Raw genomic sequence first — 16,524 nt, 5'->3', positions numbered from 1 at the left:
GACTTGGCAGAACTATCCTCTTGTATATGAGTGTTTCTAGAATTACAAATATGTGGGGCAGAGAGGAGGATGTGAGCAAAATATGACCTCTAATGAAGTCAATATTGGGCAAATTTTACATGTCTAGGATAGAAGGCTCAAACAGTTAAGTGGTCTCTACCTGAAAGACTGTGATTGGGAGAGAACATATAAAGTTTATATCCTTAGAACTTCATAACAGATGTTCAAATGGAGGAGAATCGGGGACCTGCACTGTCTGAGACCGGTTGTTCACAAGACCATATGAGAGGATATGGGGAATACCACCATGGAGTTCGACTGACATGCTCACTGGTTCTGAGAGAGCAAAGAGATGCCCTTTTCAAAGCAAGCACTGGTAACCATGGCAGGGATGAAGGTTTCACAAACCTAGCTTTGAAATTGAGAAGAAGCCTCTGGAAACACTAACAGATTTATGAATTCTGTCTTTCTGTCTGAGGTCAGAACTGCAAGACACAGTGTTGTGTGATTCACCATCACATACTGAGCAGTTATCACAAGCCAGGTACTATACTGAGTACTTGATTTGTGTTACCTTATCTCATACTTTTAACTACCCAGTCAGTAGAGATGTTAACAATGCCAGGCAGCAGATGAGGAAACTGGAGAATGATTTTTGGGAACTGTGGAATTTTCAAGTAATCATTACCATCAACAGCTGCTAAGTTCTTGGCTGTTTAAGGTTCCCTATGAACCCTGAAGAGGAAGTAGAATGTGCTGAGTAGAATCTCAAATAGCCTCCAAGATCACCACTGCCTAGTGTACTCTCCTTGTACAGTCAGCTCTGCCTGAGTGTAGGTTTGACCACTGAACATGAGGGTCATCACTCCCTTGAGGTTTTATGCTATGTGACACTTTGTCTTAAAAGTAGAGACACTCTGCTGTGTCTGAAGGACAGGGCTGTGTTAGGAGAACCCTAGGGACTAGGGCTTTCTGGGTCTTGGGGTGACTTCTCAGGGCTGAGAGTGATACAATCTGTCCACAACTAGGCAGATAGCAGTGTCTTCATTCCCAATGTAAGGAATTCTGCCAACAATCTTGTTACAATGGATGAGGATCCAGAGTGTAAGAAGAAATTGTAGCCTCAGTTGAAACTGTCATTAAAACATGCTGACACCATGAGCAGAGGGCCCAGCTACCTTGTCCACAGAAAAGTGAGAACATAAATTTGAATGCTTAATGACACTAAATTTTCAGTAATTTAAAATATAGCAATAAAAAGCTAAAAGTACAGGTTTCTCCTATGCTTTTTCTGCATACATTTGTATGCATCTCCAGAGGTTTGTGTGTGTCAGTGTATGTGTATCACAGCACTCTAAAATCCTCACAGTATATAGAATAAAAACAATTTTATCCTAGAACATAAATGTTTTGTAATCCAAGCTAGATTTTTTCATAGCAAACATTTTTATTGCACATTTAGAAAACCCTGCATCTTAGCATATTTGCGTGTGTATGAGTGTATGAAAAAGAGACACACAATAAGATGCTGAAGTTATTTCATTGATTTTGCCAAGCAAAATTAACAAGCAAAATTAAGTATAACCCTATAATTATCGACCAAAGTTATCACAGTTGCCACATAGAGAAAGAAATCTCTGTCTCAGTTAAGTGCTAACTGTCTTTATACCTCATCTCTAGGAGAGAGGCCAATGGAAGCGGCAGTGAGGAACGTGAGCCTTGTGACAACGTTCTTCCTCACGGGCCTTCCCCACACACCAGCCCTGGGCTCCACACTCTTTGGCGTCTTCCTGGTGGTCTACGTCCTCACCGTGCTGGGGAACCTCCTCATCCTGCTGGTGATCAGCGTGGACTCTCGCCTCCACACCCCCATGTACTGCTTCCTCACCAACCTGTCCTTCATCGACGTGTGGTTCTCCACTGTCACGGTGCCCAAAATGCTGATGGCCTTGGTGTCCCCGGACGGCGGGGCCCTCTCCTTCCACAGCTGTGTGGCGCAGCTCTGTTCCTTCCACTTCCTGGGGAGCACCGAGTGTTTCCTCTACACAGTCATGTCCTATGACCGCTACCTGGCCATCAGTTACCCGCTCAGGTACACCAGCATGATGAGTGGCAGGACGTGCACCCTGCTGGCCGCTGGCACCTGGCTCAGTGGCTCCCTGCACTCTGCTGTCCAGACCACCTTGACATTCCGCTTGCCCTACTGTGGGCCCAACCAGATCCAGCATTACTTCTGTGATGCACCACCCATCCTCAAGCTGGCCTGTGCAGACACTTCAGCCAATGAGATGGTCATCTTTGTCACCATTGGGGTGGTGGCCTCGGGCTGCTTTCTCCTGATAGTGCTGTCCTACGTGTCCATCGTCTGCTCCATCCTGAAGATCCGCACCTCAGAGGGGAGGCACCGAGCCTTTCAGACCTGTGCCTCCCACTGCATCGTGGTCCTGTGTTTCTTTGGCCCTGGAATATTCATTTACCTGAGGCCAGGCTCCAAGGATGTCATGGATGGGGTTGTGGCTGTTTTCTACACTGTGCTGACCCCACTGCTCAACCCAGTTGTGTACACCCTGAGGAACAGGGAGGTGCAGAAAGCTCTCCTGAAGCTAAAAGACAAAATTGCTCTTGTTCTGAGTGAATAAACAAAGAAACACACATGCTCATTAAAAAAGTGACGTAATTAGTTATCCATGTTCTCCATGTTTGAAATTATTCAAAATTGCCCATTCAGTAATGTGTCTTTCAACAATTTCCTCATGAATTTTTTATTTATGTTGAACATATCATATTTTATTGTTCTATTTTCCTGCAATAGAATTCTTGTTACTTTTTTATAAACATTGTGATTTGGTTTTGGTACAGAGAATTCACTTGTTTATATAATTACATAGGGAATATGCTTTTTTTGTTGATTAGTTTTGCATACAATATTGGGAACCTACAGTCATGGAAAAACGCTTTAGGGGTATTAATAAATATTAGAGATCATTTCTTTCTGGCATAGAGGCGTGAATACTTTTAACTGTTCTATCAGTTGTACAGTTTCCTTGTGTGTAAGCACACCAGGGTGGAAATTCCTCCTTTATAATAGCTACCCCCTAATTTTCTAAGTAGACTTTTGTCTCTCTTCACAGGATTTCTTTACCAAGTTCTTGCAGTTATGTGATCCTTTTGTTACTGGAAACAACAACTACCTTATGAGAACCCTGCAGGTTTTTTATGTTGGTAAATGAGATTGGGTCCCAGACAACGTTATCAGTAGATAAGATATTCTGATCTGGAGTTTCCTATTTTACCCAACAAGAAAGAAGTCCATTTGTAGTTCAGGGCAGGCTTATGGTGGTTCTGCTTTCTGTAGATGGTAGTGGCTGGCCATGCTGTCCAGATAGTTCCTTCTGCCATCATCTTCGAGTCATGGAATTCACCTATATCAAGCTACAACCTGTCCAGAGCCGGAACGAACAACATTACAGACCAGGACCAATGGTACTTTTCATTTAGAAGGTAGAAAAGAAAATGAGTGTTCTTCAAACAGTCTGTTGAAAATGAAGTTAGAATATGAGTTGAATTAGGTGCACAAAGTTGAAAGCTGTATCTAGTTTTTTTACAGTACACATTTTCCAAGAACTTTTGAAGACAATTCATGTAGATAGACAACTTGTTATCATGGGATTTCAGTGTATTTATTGCACAGAACAGACAAAGTCTGGCACAAACAAAGCACTCGAAAAATCCTAATGCATAGTTCTGTAACCCAGGTGCTGTACATCTTGTGGGCACCTACATGGAATGGAATAGAAGTACTAGGACTTCATATAAAACAAACACAAATTCAAATCGGTTTAGAAGCAATTTTATGTTCTGTATGTGAATTTCCCACCTGTGAAAGTCTTTCTCAAAATACTGTTATTAGGATTAAAAAAGTTATTAGAAGTAAAAGTGCACTGAGAAGGGTTAATTTATAATAAATTCTAATTAACAGTTTTAAAATTCAAATCTGTTACCACCTTCCAGGGAGTCTGATTTTGAGAGTCACATGTTTACAGGTTATTTCAATAATTTCCTTACCACTAACATAGTAATTGTACTGATTTTTCCAACTTTTGACATATGTTTGAGAAATGAATGTGTATATATATATTAGAATATGTTGTTTTAAAATAAACATATTTTGAAATGATTTTGGTAATAAAGCTAATTAAATCCATTGCCTCACAGGTTACCTTTGTTGATTGTGTGTTATCACTTGGATCTATGCTCTTAGCAAATGTCCACTACACGTATATTATTATGAACCACAATTGCCATCCTGTACATTAGTTCTCCAGATCATGTTCACCTTATAACTGCAAGTTTGCATCTTCTGACCCATATGTCCTCTTTCCTCTCAACCCTCATTTCCTGGTAACCAATGTTCAATTTTCTTACTAAGTTCAGCTCAACTTTTCCTTTTTAGTTCCATATTACAGTATTTGTCTTTCTGTGACTGATGTATTTCACTAAATATAATGTCATCCAGGTTTATCCAGGTTGTCACAAATGACAGTTTAATTCTTTTTTTAACCCTGAAAAAATTTATTATATACATGTACCACATTTCCTTTACTGTATATTGACAATAATACTGCAAGAATCTGGTGTACAGAATCTCTTTGACATATTAATTTGTTTTCCTTAGGATTGTATAATAAGGTGTAGAATTACTGCATCATATTGTAATTCTATTTTAATTGTTTATTTGTTTGAAGGAGGGAGTGATGAGAGAGAGAGAGATAGAGAGACAGAGAGAGAGAAAGAGAGAGAGAGAGAAAGAGAGAGAGAATGAATCTTCCATTCTCTTGTTCACTCCCCAGATGGCTTCAAGGTCTGGTTCTGGTACAAGCTGAAGGCAGAAGAAACTGAGGGCTCCATCTGGGTCTCCCAAATGGACGGAAGGAACACAGTACTTGGGCCATCCTCTGCTGCTTTCCTGGACATGTTAGAAGGGAGCTGGACTGGGAGCTGAGCAGCTGAGACTTGAACTGCCATTTTGATCGGGGATGTCAACATCGCAGGCAGCAGCTTTGCCGACCCCTAATTCATCATTTTTCTAGAAATCTTGATACTGATTTCCTTAGTGGCTTCACTAATTTATATTCTCATCAACAGTATACGAGAATCCTTCTTTTCCCACATTATTGCCAGAGCTTAACTTTTTGAATGTTTGATAATAGCCATCTGAACAGGTGATCTTCGTTGCACTTTTGATGTGTATTTCCCTGATTATTAATGACGTTGAGCATCTTCTCACATATCTTTTGTACTTTTATATTTTTTCTTTGGCAGAAGCCTAATCATACTTTTTACTGATATTAATTAATCTATTATATAATTTCATTTATAGTGTTTATTCATATTAATGTAATGTTATAAATAATGCAGCATTAAGCTATTATGTGCCATATTGTATATAACATCGCAGTGTACTCCTGCTCCTCCCGCCGCCGCCGCCCTGAGTCACTGCCTGCGCAGCTCCGGGCGCCTGGCTCTCCCTGCCAGCCCCCGGTAACTGATGGGGGCCTGGAAGGGCAGGGGAATGAGGAGCTGGCCGGGCGGCCGGCGCGGAGGGAAGGGACACAGGGACGTTGGGACGGGAACCGCGAGAGCGGAGGCCGCTGGCTGCTTGGGGCCCCTCCGGGTCGCGCTGTGAGGCTGGAGCCGCTCGCGGAGTCTGGACCGCGTAACCTGAGAGGGACCCTGGGACCGGCTTGGGGTGGCAAGGGGAGGGGGGGGACGCGCCTTGACTTTTGTTTGGGAATGTCTTTAGCGCTCCATTTTTAAAGGATACCTTTGAAAACCTTTTTTTTTTCGTTTCTTTTTTTTTAAATTCAGTCCCGTGAAAATCTTACTCGACTCTCTCCTAACCTGTGCGTTTTCTTCTGAGAAGTCTGCAGTTAGGCAGACTGGGGCATAGGTGTTTCTTTTCTCCTATGGCTTTGAGAGTCTTCTCTTTATCATTACTGTTGGAGAGCGTGATTATAATATCTTGGGGTAGACTTGGTTGAGTTGACTCTGACTAGTGAACTGTGACCTTCCTGTGAATAGATAGTTGTATATTTCTCTATGTTTGGGAACCTTTCTGTTTATTTTTACTTTTAAAAATTTTGAAAATATAGAAATATGGTTTTCTTCAAATCACTGATAATGAATTACTTTTAGTCATTTTATTAGTTATTTTTCATTACTTTAAAACATCTAAGAGGAGTTCCTTGGGAAGGAAAAGGTTTATTTTATCTTGAAGTTTGGAGGTTCACAGTTCAGAATCAGGCAGGTGCATTAGTCTGGCATCTGATGAGGTTAGAGGCTGGCCACGGGGAAGCAGGTGTGGGGAAACAATGATGAGCAGATGAGCCAGGAAGCAGAGAAGCTATGCCAAACACAACTCACATAGCTGACTCTTAGCAAGAAGTGTGAGCACCCTCGTGACTAAAGACCTCCCACCAGACCTATTCTCAGATGCTACAACTAGGTCAATTCTCCACCCCTAATCAACTTGGACACTGACACCAAACTTTGAACACCTTGAGGAGTTTGAGGAGCCAAGCTCTGTTCAACTCATAATTTACACAATATTTTTAAAAGCATCACACTTCTGATTAATTAGCTATTTTGACAAATTTAGTTTTCTCTATTAATTTTCAAGGAATTTAAATATAATAAAATACATGCAATGCTGTAGTTATGCTAAACAGAGTCACTCTAGACTAATTTATAGGCAAAACACTTGTAATATAATAAATAGTTCATAAGCATTCTCATTTTAATCATTATAAAAATGCTATTATACAGATAATGTAATCCAAATTCAGACAAATAGTAAGAGATATAGGCTTGCTTTGATCTTGAATTATTTGACACCAAAATCCATGCTGCTAATGTCTATACTACATTGTTATCAGGAAATCTCAGGAACATTCCGTGTTTTTCAGGGTGCAGGTCAATATTGATGAATATTAGTATCATGGAAATAACTAAGCATCTACTTTTATATAGTTACATTTTAAACATTAGTGTAAGATTTTTTTTTAAAAAAACTTTGTTTTCCATAGATTCTAAAACAAATCTCATGCATTCTTCAACCTCTAACAGATTTACACTCTAAATACTTAATCTAACTATATCATCCTATTTGCTTTCTATTGAAATTGTTCCATATTAAACTTTAGACTTATCAAGGAAAGGTATTTTCCTAGCCTATAGCAATCTACCTAAACCCACATGAGTCTTGGTTAGGTTCACTTTAGAATGTTCTCCTGGCTACTGACCCTTCATCTTCTTAAACAGTCACTTTCTGTCTGAAGTGTTCACAATATCAGATGTCACTTCTAAACAGGCGATTTTCCTTTGTGTTAATCAAGCTTCAACTTTCTTGATTTGAGTCCATAATAATTTCTATTGGGTAGAGATTTCCATGTAGATATAAAGATTTTTCTTCTTTTCAATTCCATTATTTGTCTCTTGTGAGCCAAGAATGGCCTGAAGCCAACACCTGAAACTTGGAGGATTTCCTTTGATCCTTCCTCTGATGTTTCTTCCTCATGTAATTGAAAAGGGTACAAGAGATGGATAAACAGAAAAGACAAAGGAGACAGGATGACTTGAAATGTTAGGGAATGATCTGAAATATTAATGGGATATATTAATACTTCAATAATGAACATTTACATCATCAAATAGTAATTAGGACAGCTTTCTTCTATAATTACTCATGGTGTCATTATTAAGCTCTAAATGCTACCAATACTGTTTTCAAAAGTAAGAAAAAGAAGAGAAATCAGAATAGGGAGCATTGTCTGTCTCTCTGCCCTCCCACCTCCCCTACCCCATTTCTCTCTCTCCTTCGCAAATAAATAAAATAAGGTAAAATAAAATAAAATGAAACCAAAATAGATGTTTGCATTCCACCTCATCAATCTTTCATCACATTCTACATTATTTTGATTTCTTCTCTTGAGTGTCTCCTTGAAAGAGTAACCCTGAATTACTGAACTAAGATGCTACCCACAGGGGATAATTATTAGTGGTGTAATTTCTTTGTTAACCTGTATTTCTAAAATACTGTGTGAGTATGGTCATGGTGTGTCTGATCTACATTCCCTGAGTCAACTAGCAGTTGAAAGGGATTTAAAGCCGGCGCCGCGGCTCACTAGGCTAATCCTCCGCCTAGTGGCGCCGGCACAGCGGGTTCTAGTCCCGGTCGGGGCGCCGGATTCTGTCCCGGATGCCCCTCTTCCAGGCCAGCTCTCTGCTGTGGCCAGGGAGTGCAGTGGAGGATGGCCCAGGTGCTTGGGCCCTGCACCCCATGGGAGACCAGGAGAAGCACCTGGCTCCTGGCTCCTGCCATCGGATCAGCGCGGTGCGCCGGCCGCGGCGGCCATTGGAGGGTGAACCACCGGCAAAGGAAGACTTTTCTGTCTCTCTCTCTCACTGTCCACTCTGCCTGTCAAAAAAAAAAAAAAAAAAAAAAAAGGATTTAAAATAAGAAGTATAGTGTTAAAGCATAGGGCGAATTAGATCAAATCTTGAATAAAGTGACTTTTATAAAAGTCCAAATGCTGATACTTGTTCATCAGTTCAGTTTTGCTCTTTCTCAGTTAATCAATTGAATAATTCCTTCTACCAATTTAATTAGGTAACTATTATTTTAGGATCAGAAGATACAGAGCTTCAAGACAGCATTTATGTTCCAGAATGCCAGTGTCTAATGGAGAGCACACAAGTAATTAGAGGACTTTAGTGTCATGATGTATTAAGCGCTGTTCTAAAAATCCATGGAAAATGTGTATTTAAAAGAAAGCTATGTATGAATTCAAAAATATTTCAGCACCAAAGAAGCTTATCTTTCAATTCCATTTTTATATGAACTGATTAAAGTAACCTTATATATGTGAGATGCCATGGTAAGACATATGCAATCTAGCCTAAGTTAAGCAGTGAAGTGAACCACCTTCTGAAAGTAAAGAGAATTAACATGCAAATAACAAAGCCCTGCCCTAACTATGTAAGTCATTATAATCCACACACATAGCTTGGACAATATAAAGTTAACTACAATTTATGTGTTTTGAGGTGTACCTTAAATTCATAAAATTTCCCTTTTCCTTTCACTAGAATTAAAAGATTCAAATCAATTTAAAATATGAGGTCACAAGGAAAAGGGAAATTTTATGAATTTGACCTCATATTTTAAATTGATTTGAATCTTTTAATTCTAGTGAAAGGAAAATGAGGCATAAATGACCAAGTCCAAGACATTTAACATTTTCTTATTCCTTAGTGATCCAGACCATACATCATCTTGGCAAGAACCTGCACCCAGTCAGCCACATGAAGGTCAGAAGGTGCTATCCTATCAGGACTCTGCAGGTAGACAGAGTTTTGGGTGGATGATATTAGGATCTTAACTCAAACGTTTACCATGTGATTCGGGTTTTCTCATGCTGTGGGTGAAATTGCTAAGATAAAAGGGACCTCCTCCATGGTAGAATAGAGGAGCATTTTACAGATGAGTCTTATCATACCTTAACTCAAAGTTACTATCAGCAAATGTATTTTTACTGGACTTCATTTTCACATTTTGTATATCCCTCAAAACATACCAGTGTATGAGCTTTTAAGATCAATAAGACACTTGTGCCATCCTAAAGATTCAATATCATCCATAGAGTTGATTCACATTCAGCAGAAACTGGAGGGAGTCACAGGAGTGCTGAAAATATGACTGAGATTTGTGCAGCAACAAGATGTCCTAGTGACAGTGCTCAGGACCATCAGATACCAAAAGAAGATAAAGGCTCTGGGTTTGAAATCTTAATAGATAAGACAAATGAGGATTTTTTACTACTCCTTTAAATATAAGACGTTGGCTATCTATTCACATGTCTGGTGATGTTTCTAAAAAGATTTCAAAGCATAATAAAATATGCCAAGTCATTCACATCTGGGAAAAGCTCTTCACATCAGTGTGAAAGAATCAGCATAGTAGGGAGCCTGCTGCTTACTAATCAGCATTCCTAACAGAGACCATACTAATTTCTGTTCAGCATTAAGAGTGAAGCTGACAGACTTTCCCGTGTGTTCAAAGGTGTCTGTGGTAGACTGAGTATCCTTTGCCACTACAAATCCACTCCTATGTCTCTGCATGGCTTCACAGTTTTTTTTTTTTTTTTTCTAAATGAGATTAATGAGGTTAAACTTTTCCGAAACTTGTTGACAAACAGTACAAACATTCAGCCTATGAGGGCATCCTTCACCTGTATTAGTGTTTCCAATTTTTAGCAGGTCCTTTTGTTTCTATCTTAGAATTTCTGGGGCCAGCGCTGTGGCACAGTGGGTTAAAGCCCTGGCCTGAGGCGCCTGCAGCCCATATTGGCACTGGTTCGAGACCCGGCTGCCCTCTTCCAATCCAGCTCTCTGCTGCGGCCTGGGAAGGCAGTGGAAGATGGCCCAAGTCCTTGGGAGACCCAGAGGAAGCTCTTAGCTCCTGGCTTCGGAGCAGCACAGCTCTGGCCATTGTGGCCATCTGGGGAGTGGACCAGCAGATGGAGGACCTCTCTCTCTCTCTCTCTCTCTCTCTGCCTCTCCTCTCTCTGAGTAATTCTGACTTTCAAATAAATAAAATAAATCTTTAAAAAAAGAATTTCTACTGTTCTGCTACATCACCTACCTATTTTTTTATGTTGTCTATTTTTTCCAGTAGAATATTACTGTGCTAATTATATTTTCATTCCTTCTATGATAATTCCAACATCTCTGTGACATTGGAATGGTTCTGATGATTATATTTCTCTTTGTGTTTATATCTTGTAATTTTTTGTTGATAGCTGGGCGTGTTGTAATGGGTAACAGGCCTGGAGATGAAGAGGCCTTAACATGATGTTTTATTCTAATCTGTAGAAGTTGGACTGTATTTAGCGATTGTAGTTGTAGTGCCAGAGGCTTCACATTTTTCTACAGTCCTGTGTTGTTCTGCCTTTTATACTTGGTAGCATTATTCTCTACAATCACTTTGCTGAATCCCCTTCTACTGCAATGTGCTGTTATTATATTTGTCTTGTTGATGTGATGATAAAATTTGAGGGAAGACTATTGCCCTATAATATTTTGTGACTATCACGATTCTTCCTTAGGCTCCTCCGTGCATCATCTACTGCCATCCTCCACTGCCTTCTCGGGCCACAGCAGAGAGCTGGACTGGAAGAGGAGCAACTGGGACAGAATCCGGTGCTCTGCCCGGGACTAGAACCTGGGGTGCTGGCGCCGCAGGTGGAGGATTAGCCTAGCTAGCCACAGTGCTGGCCATATCAATTACTTTTTTTTTAGTACAGTTTATGGATTACAATGGCTTCCCCCACCCCCATAACTTCCCTCCCACCCACAACCCTCCCATCTCCCGCTCCCTTTCCCATTCCATTCGCATCAAGATTCATATCAACTACTTTTTAAAAAATTGTGCTATTTTTCATTGCAAAATTTCTCATCCTTTTACTTTCCATTTTGTGTGTGTGTGTGTGTGTGTGTGTCTTTTTACTTGGTGTAGTTTCTTTTAAATGACGTGTAATTAAATGATGACTCCTTCTTAGGTTGCCTGTTAATATTTTTGTTTATTTGCACTTGGCTACTGCTTCTGTAATAGTCTAACCTTTTGCTATATGTGTTGAGTTCATGGAGAAGTCACATAGGTCTCTGGTAATAACAAAGTACCTAGCAGCAATAAGAAAATTACTAGTGACAGAAAAGCCCCTAGCCAGTGACAATCTGCCCCAGATATAAATATATATCTCCAAGATTGTAATCGATATTTCAGCAAGTGTCAGCTAATAGTTGGCCTGCTTGCCCATGCTCCCTTATGGCAGATTTTAAGAAGTCTAACTCCACTCATTCTCGGTTCTGGTGAATTCTCACCATCCATTCTTACATTAAATGCTTCCATGTTTCCCTTTATCTTGTTTTTTCTTTCTTCTTTTGTACTAATCAAATTATTTAATGAATTTATTAACTATTTTCATTGTTGTATTTTACTTTTTCATTACCTTTTCTGTTTTAATTATTAACAGTCTAAGGTTTTTCTGATATCCAATATCATTTAAATAACCCATAATCAACTTTAATTGATCCTTTTGACATATTCCACAATCTTACAACCATTTATCTCCATGTAGCTATTTCATACAATTTTGATATCATCCTGATTTTGTTATAAACCCCACAAGATATTACTGTTGGTACTTTAAACAGCCAATATATTGCATGTGTGGCAAAGCTCAAACTTTCCTTTTGGATGTTTGGTAGTTGAGTCAGTTGAAACAAACTGACAATAGGCAGATTAACTGGAAAACAGGCAACACTTTTATTAATGCACATAGGTGCTCAGGAGCCATAGGGAATATGAAATTCAAAGAGGGAGCAGATGGTTGAGACATACATATCCTGCTCTTAGAGAAGGAAGCAGGGGCCGCAGGACATTTTAGAGGGGTCCCAGTAGTTTTTATAGGTGAGAATTAGTATAGAGAACAGAGGATGGCCTGAGACAAAGTTCCTCTGGGATCCAGGTGTGGGGCTTGATTTTTCAGTCTCTTCCTCTGTGATATGAGTCTGACATACCTTGCCTTTATGTGGGGAACACAACTTCCCTGCATCTACTGGTCCCTGCATACCCACAGTTTGAAGTCCCAAATTGCATATTTTGAGTACTGTTTTCTGAGTCCAAATGTCCTGTGCCCTGTCCAGTGCTGTTTGTTCCTTCTCTCTCTGTTTGATCCCTCCATCTGGCATCATTCCACATAGTTGTAGAATTTCCTTTAGCAATTGTTATAATATATGACTACATTTTACACAGTTTTATATTTATTTATTTTTTTAAGGGAAAGAGTTTATTGATGGGGAAAATCTGACAGGCAGGGGGAAGGGGCAAAGAAGAGAGAAGGAGGGCGGTTGAGAGAGAGAGAAATCAAGAGAGAGCAACAGTTATATATTTATTTACAGGGGGTTAATTCTGATACCACCAATTTTGTCATGGATATTTAGAAATAACAGTTTTATTTATTTATTTTTAGTTTTTATTTATTTGACAGGTAGAGTTATAGACAGTGAGAGAGAGAGACAGAAAGATCTTCCTTCCATCAGTTCATTCCCCAAATGGCTGCTACGGCTGGCGCTGTGCCCATCCGAAGCCAGGAGCCAGGTGCTTCCTCCTGGTCTCCCAGGCGGGTGCAGGGGCCCAAGCACTTGGGCCATCCTTCACTGCCCTCCCAGGCCACAGCAGAGAGCTGGACTGGAAGAGGAGCAACCGGGACTAGAATCTGGTGCCCATATGGGATGCTGGTGCTGCAGGCAGAGGATTAACCAAGTGAGCCACGGTGCCGGCCCCAATAGTTTTATATTTAAAAGTTATAATTTTGTCTTTTTTCCCCTACCTTTGTGAACTTTATTGAGGCATATTTGCATTCTCTAAATTCAACATTTTATTGAGGTTTATTAAGGGGTAGCTGCTTTTATACCTGCTGTTTTGGGCTTCTTTCAATTTACAGTCTTTATAAGAGTTTGTGTGCTGCTGCGAGAAACAATTCTGGGAGTAAGGTGCATTAATAAATTGTATAAAATTCTAAATCTTCCTTTTCTTGGACTTGCTAGTATATGCAGGAGGGTTAATGGTTACCATTTCCTGATCTGCCTCCTCTTTGTGCTAACACACAACAGAAGTTTTCTTCTCCATGTTCAGGAAATACATACTCAGCAAGCAACACAAACTAAAGCCTAGAGTGACCAGCCCTGTTGCTCACTCAGCTCTGTAGGCCACTGCTGTCTCATCTCAGCCACGCTGCCAATCAGATAGTTTTACCCGACACTTTCACAGGTACTCAACCCAAACATTCCAAAGTTACAACTTCATTCTCCCTTAAGTTGCTGCTTCTCTGTTTTAGTGAGCTATATCCAAGCTGCCAAATCATACAAGCTTCTCCATCAACTTTATCTCTTCACAAAGTGGGCCACTATCTGCTGCCTATCCACACTCTCAGTTCTTACTGCTGCTTCCTAAACTTGGATTTTGATGCTTTTTTCTTCCTAATATGCAATTGAAAAGCTCTTTAGTTTATCTCACAGCCCTAAAGCTTATTTTTCTTCAGTCTTGTTTGTATGTTGATACCAGGTGTGTCTCCAAATATAACTGTTACTCGATTACTGATTTGTGTTTCAGTAACTTACCCACATTTGTAAGATTAAGAATCACTTTTCCCATTAAGTATTTCATGATTTGTCTAATTTTTAGGACTCATCTTCATATAAACCCTGTGCTTCTTATATATTGTGACTGCAAGCTTTAGAAAGAAGAGCAAGGTCTGTTTATTATTTATACTCATAGTGAGTAGTAAACAGCAGACATTCAAAGCATTTTTTAGTTTTTGAATGGATAAACAGATGGATTCAGGAAGGAAAATCCTCTCCTTTCTAAAACACGAGGAAATAAAACATAAAAATCCCCATAAAATCTGGGACAAGCATTTGACATATAGTTGAGATGGAGCCTGGTTGAAATGGCCCATGTGAGAGAGCTTCGGTTCCTGCTCCAGTCTGCCTCCTGATTCTGGTTTTCATCGTGAACAGGAGACGACAGGTAATGTCTTAGTGGTTGGATACCGTTCACACACATGTAGGCCACGATTGCATTCCTTGATTTCAGTTTTGATCTGGTTCAGCCTCAGCCATTGTGGACGATTGGAAGTGAACCTGTAGATAAAATCTCTTTCATTTTCTCCTCTCATTCTCTTTCAATCTCTCCCTCCCTCCCTGCCTCTTAAATATATAAGACACAAACAACACAAATTTGAACTGTATAACATTCAAACCAGTAAAATACCAGTACTTGACAGCTTTATGAAGTGGTCAATGTTAGCATCAAAGAGTATCACACAAGAGAGTGTTATATTCCTGTAACTTCTCAATATCTTGATCTGATGCTGGGTACATAAACCTAGAGTTGTGTTAAAAATGTGGAGTACTTATCCACACACACAAACACACACACACACAAATACAAGTAAACCAGGGCAATCAAAATAATACCTGTGGGTTATATTAATTTTGATATTTCTTTGCACTTTTGCAAACTGTTACCATTAGGGCAAACTGAGAAAATAAGCCAGGATCCTCTCTGTGCACTATTTCTTACAAATTCATGTAATTCTATATTATTTCAATAATGTTTTCAATTAAATGAAGACATTGATTTTTATCTTGTATAGCATCATTAAAAGTTGAACTTACTTTCAGTATGGTTTGGCATATTACACATTTTATAGCATTTATAATCTTCCAGCATATTTCCAAGTGAAAACTGAGGTGGACATCTCTAGCACACACTATGCTCAGCACGATGAGCCTTGGTGATGCCACGTTGTTTCCTTACCAGAGAATGAAATCCTTGCTTAGTATATACTAAGTTGATCTTCAGTATATGAAGGTAATTGAAAATGAAACTCGATGAAGGGCGGGATGGGAGAGGGAGTGGGAGAGGGGAGAGCCACGGGAGGGAGGGAGGTTGGGGGGGGGGGAGCCACAACAATACAAAAGCTGCACTTTGTAAATTCACATTTATTAAATAAAAAAAAAAAACTATATAACAAACAAACAAAAGAAACAGAAAAAAAGAACTTAATACTTTACCCTTTAGTATTTTTTATGTTCTACTTAAAACTATTGGTTGAACTCTGTAATTAATACACAATTACTCTTAGGTGTTTAATTAATACTATAACTAGTACTCAAATAGTATTTTACACTTTGTGTTTCTGTGTGGGTGCAAACTGTTGAAATCTTTACTTAATATATGCTAAATTGATCTTCTGTATATAAAGATAATTGAAAATTAATCTTCATGTGAATGGAAAGGAAGAGGGAGTGGGAGAGGGGAGTGTTGTGGATGGGAGGGAAGTTATGGGGGGGAAGCTATTGTAATCCATAAGCTGTACTTTGGAAATTTATGTTCATTAAATAAAATAAAATATAAATATAAAAAAAAAGAAAAGTGTGTTTCCAAAGTCCACTGATCAGTAGCACAAGCATCAAGGCATGATCACTGCATCAGGCTATCCCCTTTCACGGTCTGTCTCCCATTCTTTGCCGTACCCTATACCATACCTTCCTAGTCATATCAAAATCTGAGCCGCAATGAATGCATGAATGATCAGATTACAGTTCCCTTCCTCTTAACCTATACCCATTTATATTTATGAATTTTTATTATTTATTCTATGATTTTAAGCCATCTAAATACAACCATCTCAAATATGCCAAGGAGGATTAGATCTGCCTGTTTAGTAAAGAGGACTAAGCAAAGATGCAATGTTTACAGTCACAGCTGCAGCACATCTTCACTTCTGGATCTCTGATAAAGCAGACTTTTCCACTGTTAAGCTGAACTGGAACTGAGTTGCAACTGAAAGTTGTAATGCTAAGGCTTCCAGAGAAATCATTATATTATTTTATGAT

At 39.4% G+C, this 16,524-nt stretch overlaps 1 protein-coding gene across 1 annotated transcript; it reads left to right on the top strand.

The window, feature by feature from the left end:
• Window positions 1–1,691: 1,691 nt before the first annotated feature.
• Window positions 1,692–2,639, top strand: LOC100345816 (olfactory receptor 10G9-like). Its single transcript, XM_002708324.3, has one exon. It carries the CDS (start codon window positions 1,692–1,694, stop codon window positions 2,637–2,639), a length of 948 nt encoding a protein of 315 aa, XP_002708370.2.
• The last annotated feature ends 13,885 nt before the right edge of the window (window positions 2,640–16,524 follow it).

This window comes from Oryctolagus cuniculus, chromosome 1, assembly GCF_964237555.1.
Source record: "Oryctolagus cuniculus chromosome 1, mOryCun1.1, whole genome shotgun sequence".
NCBI classification, from domain to species: domain Eukaryota; kingdom Metazoa; phylum Chordata; class Mammalia; order Lagomorpha; family Leporidae; genus Oryctolagus; species Oryctolagus cuniculus.
Note: the sequence above shows the minus strand (reverse complement) of the source record. Positions and strands in the feature narration are given on the sequence as shown.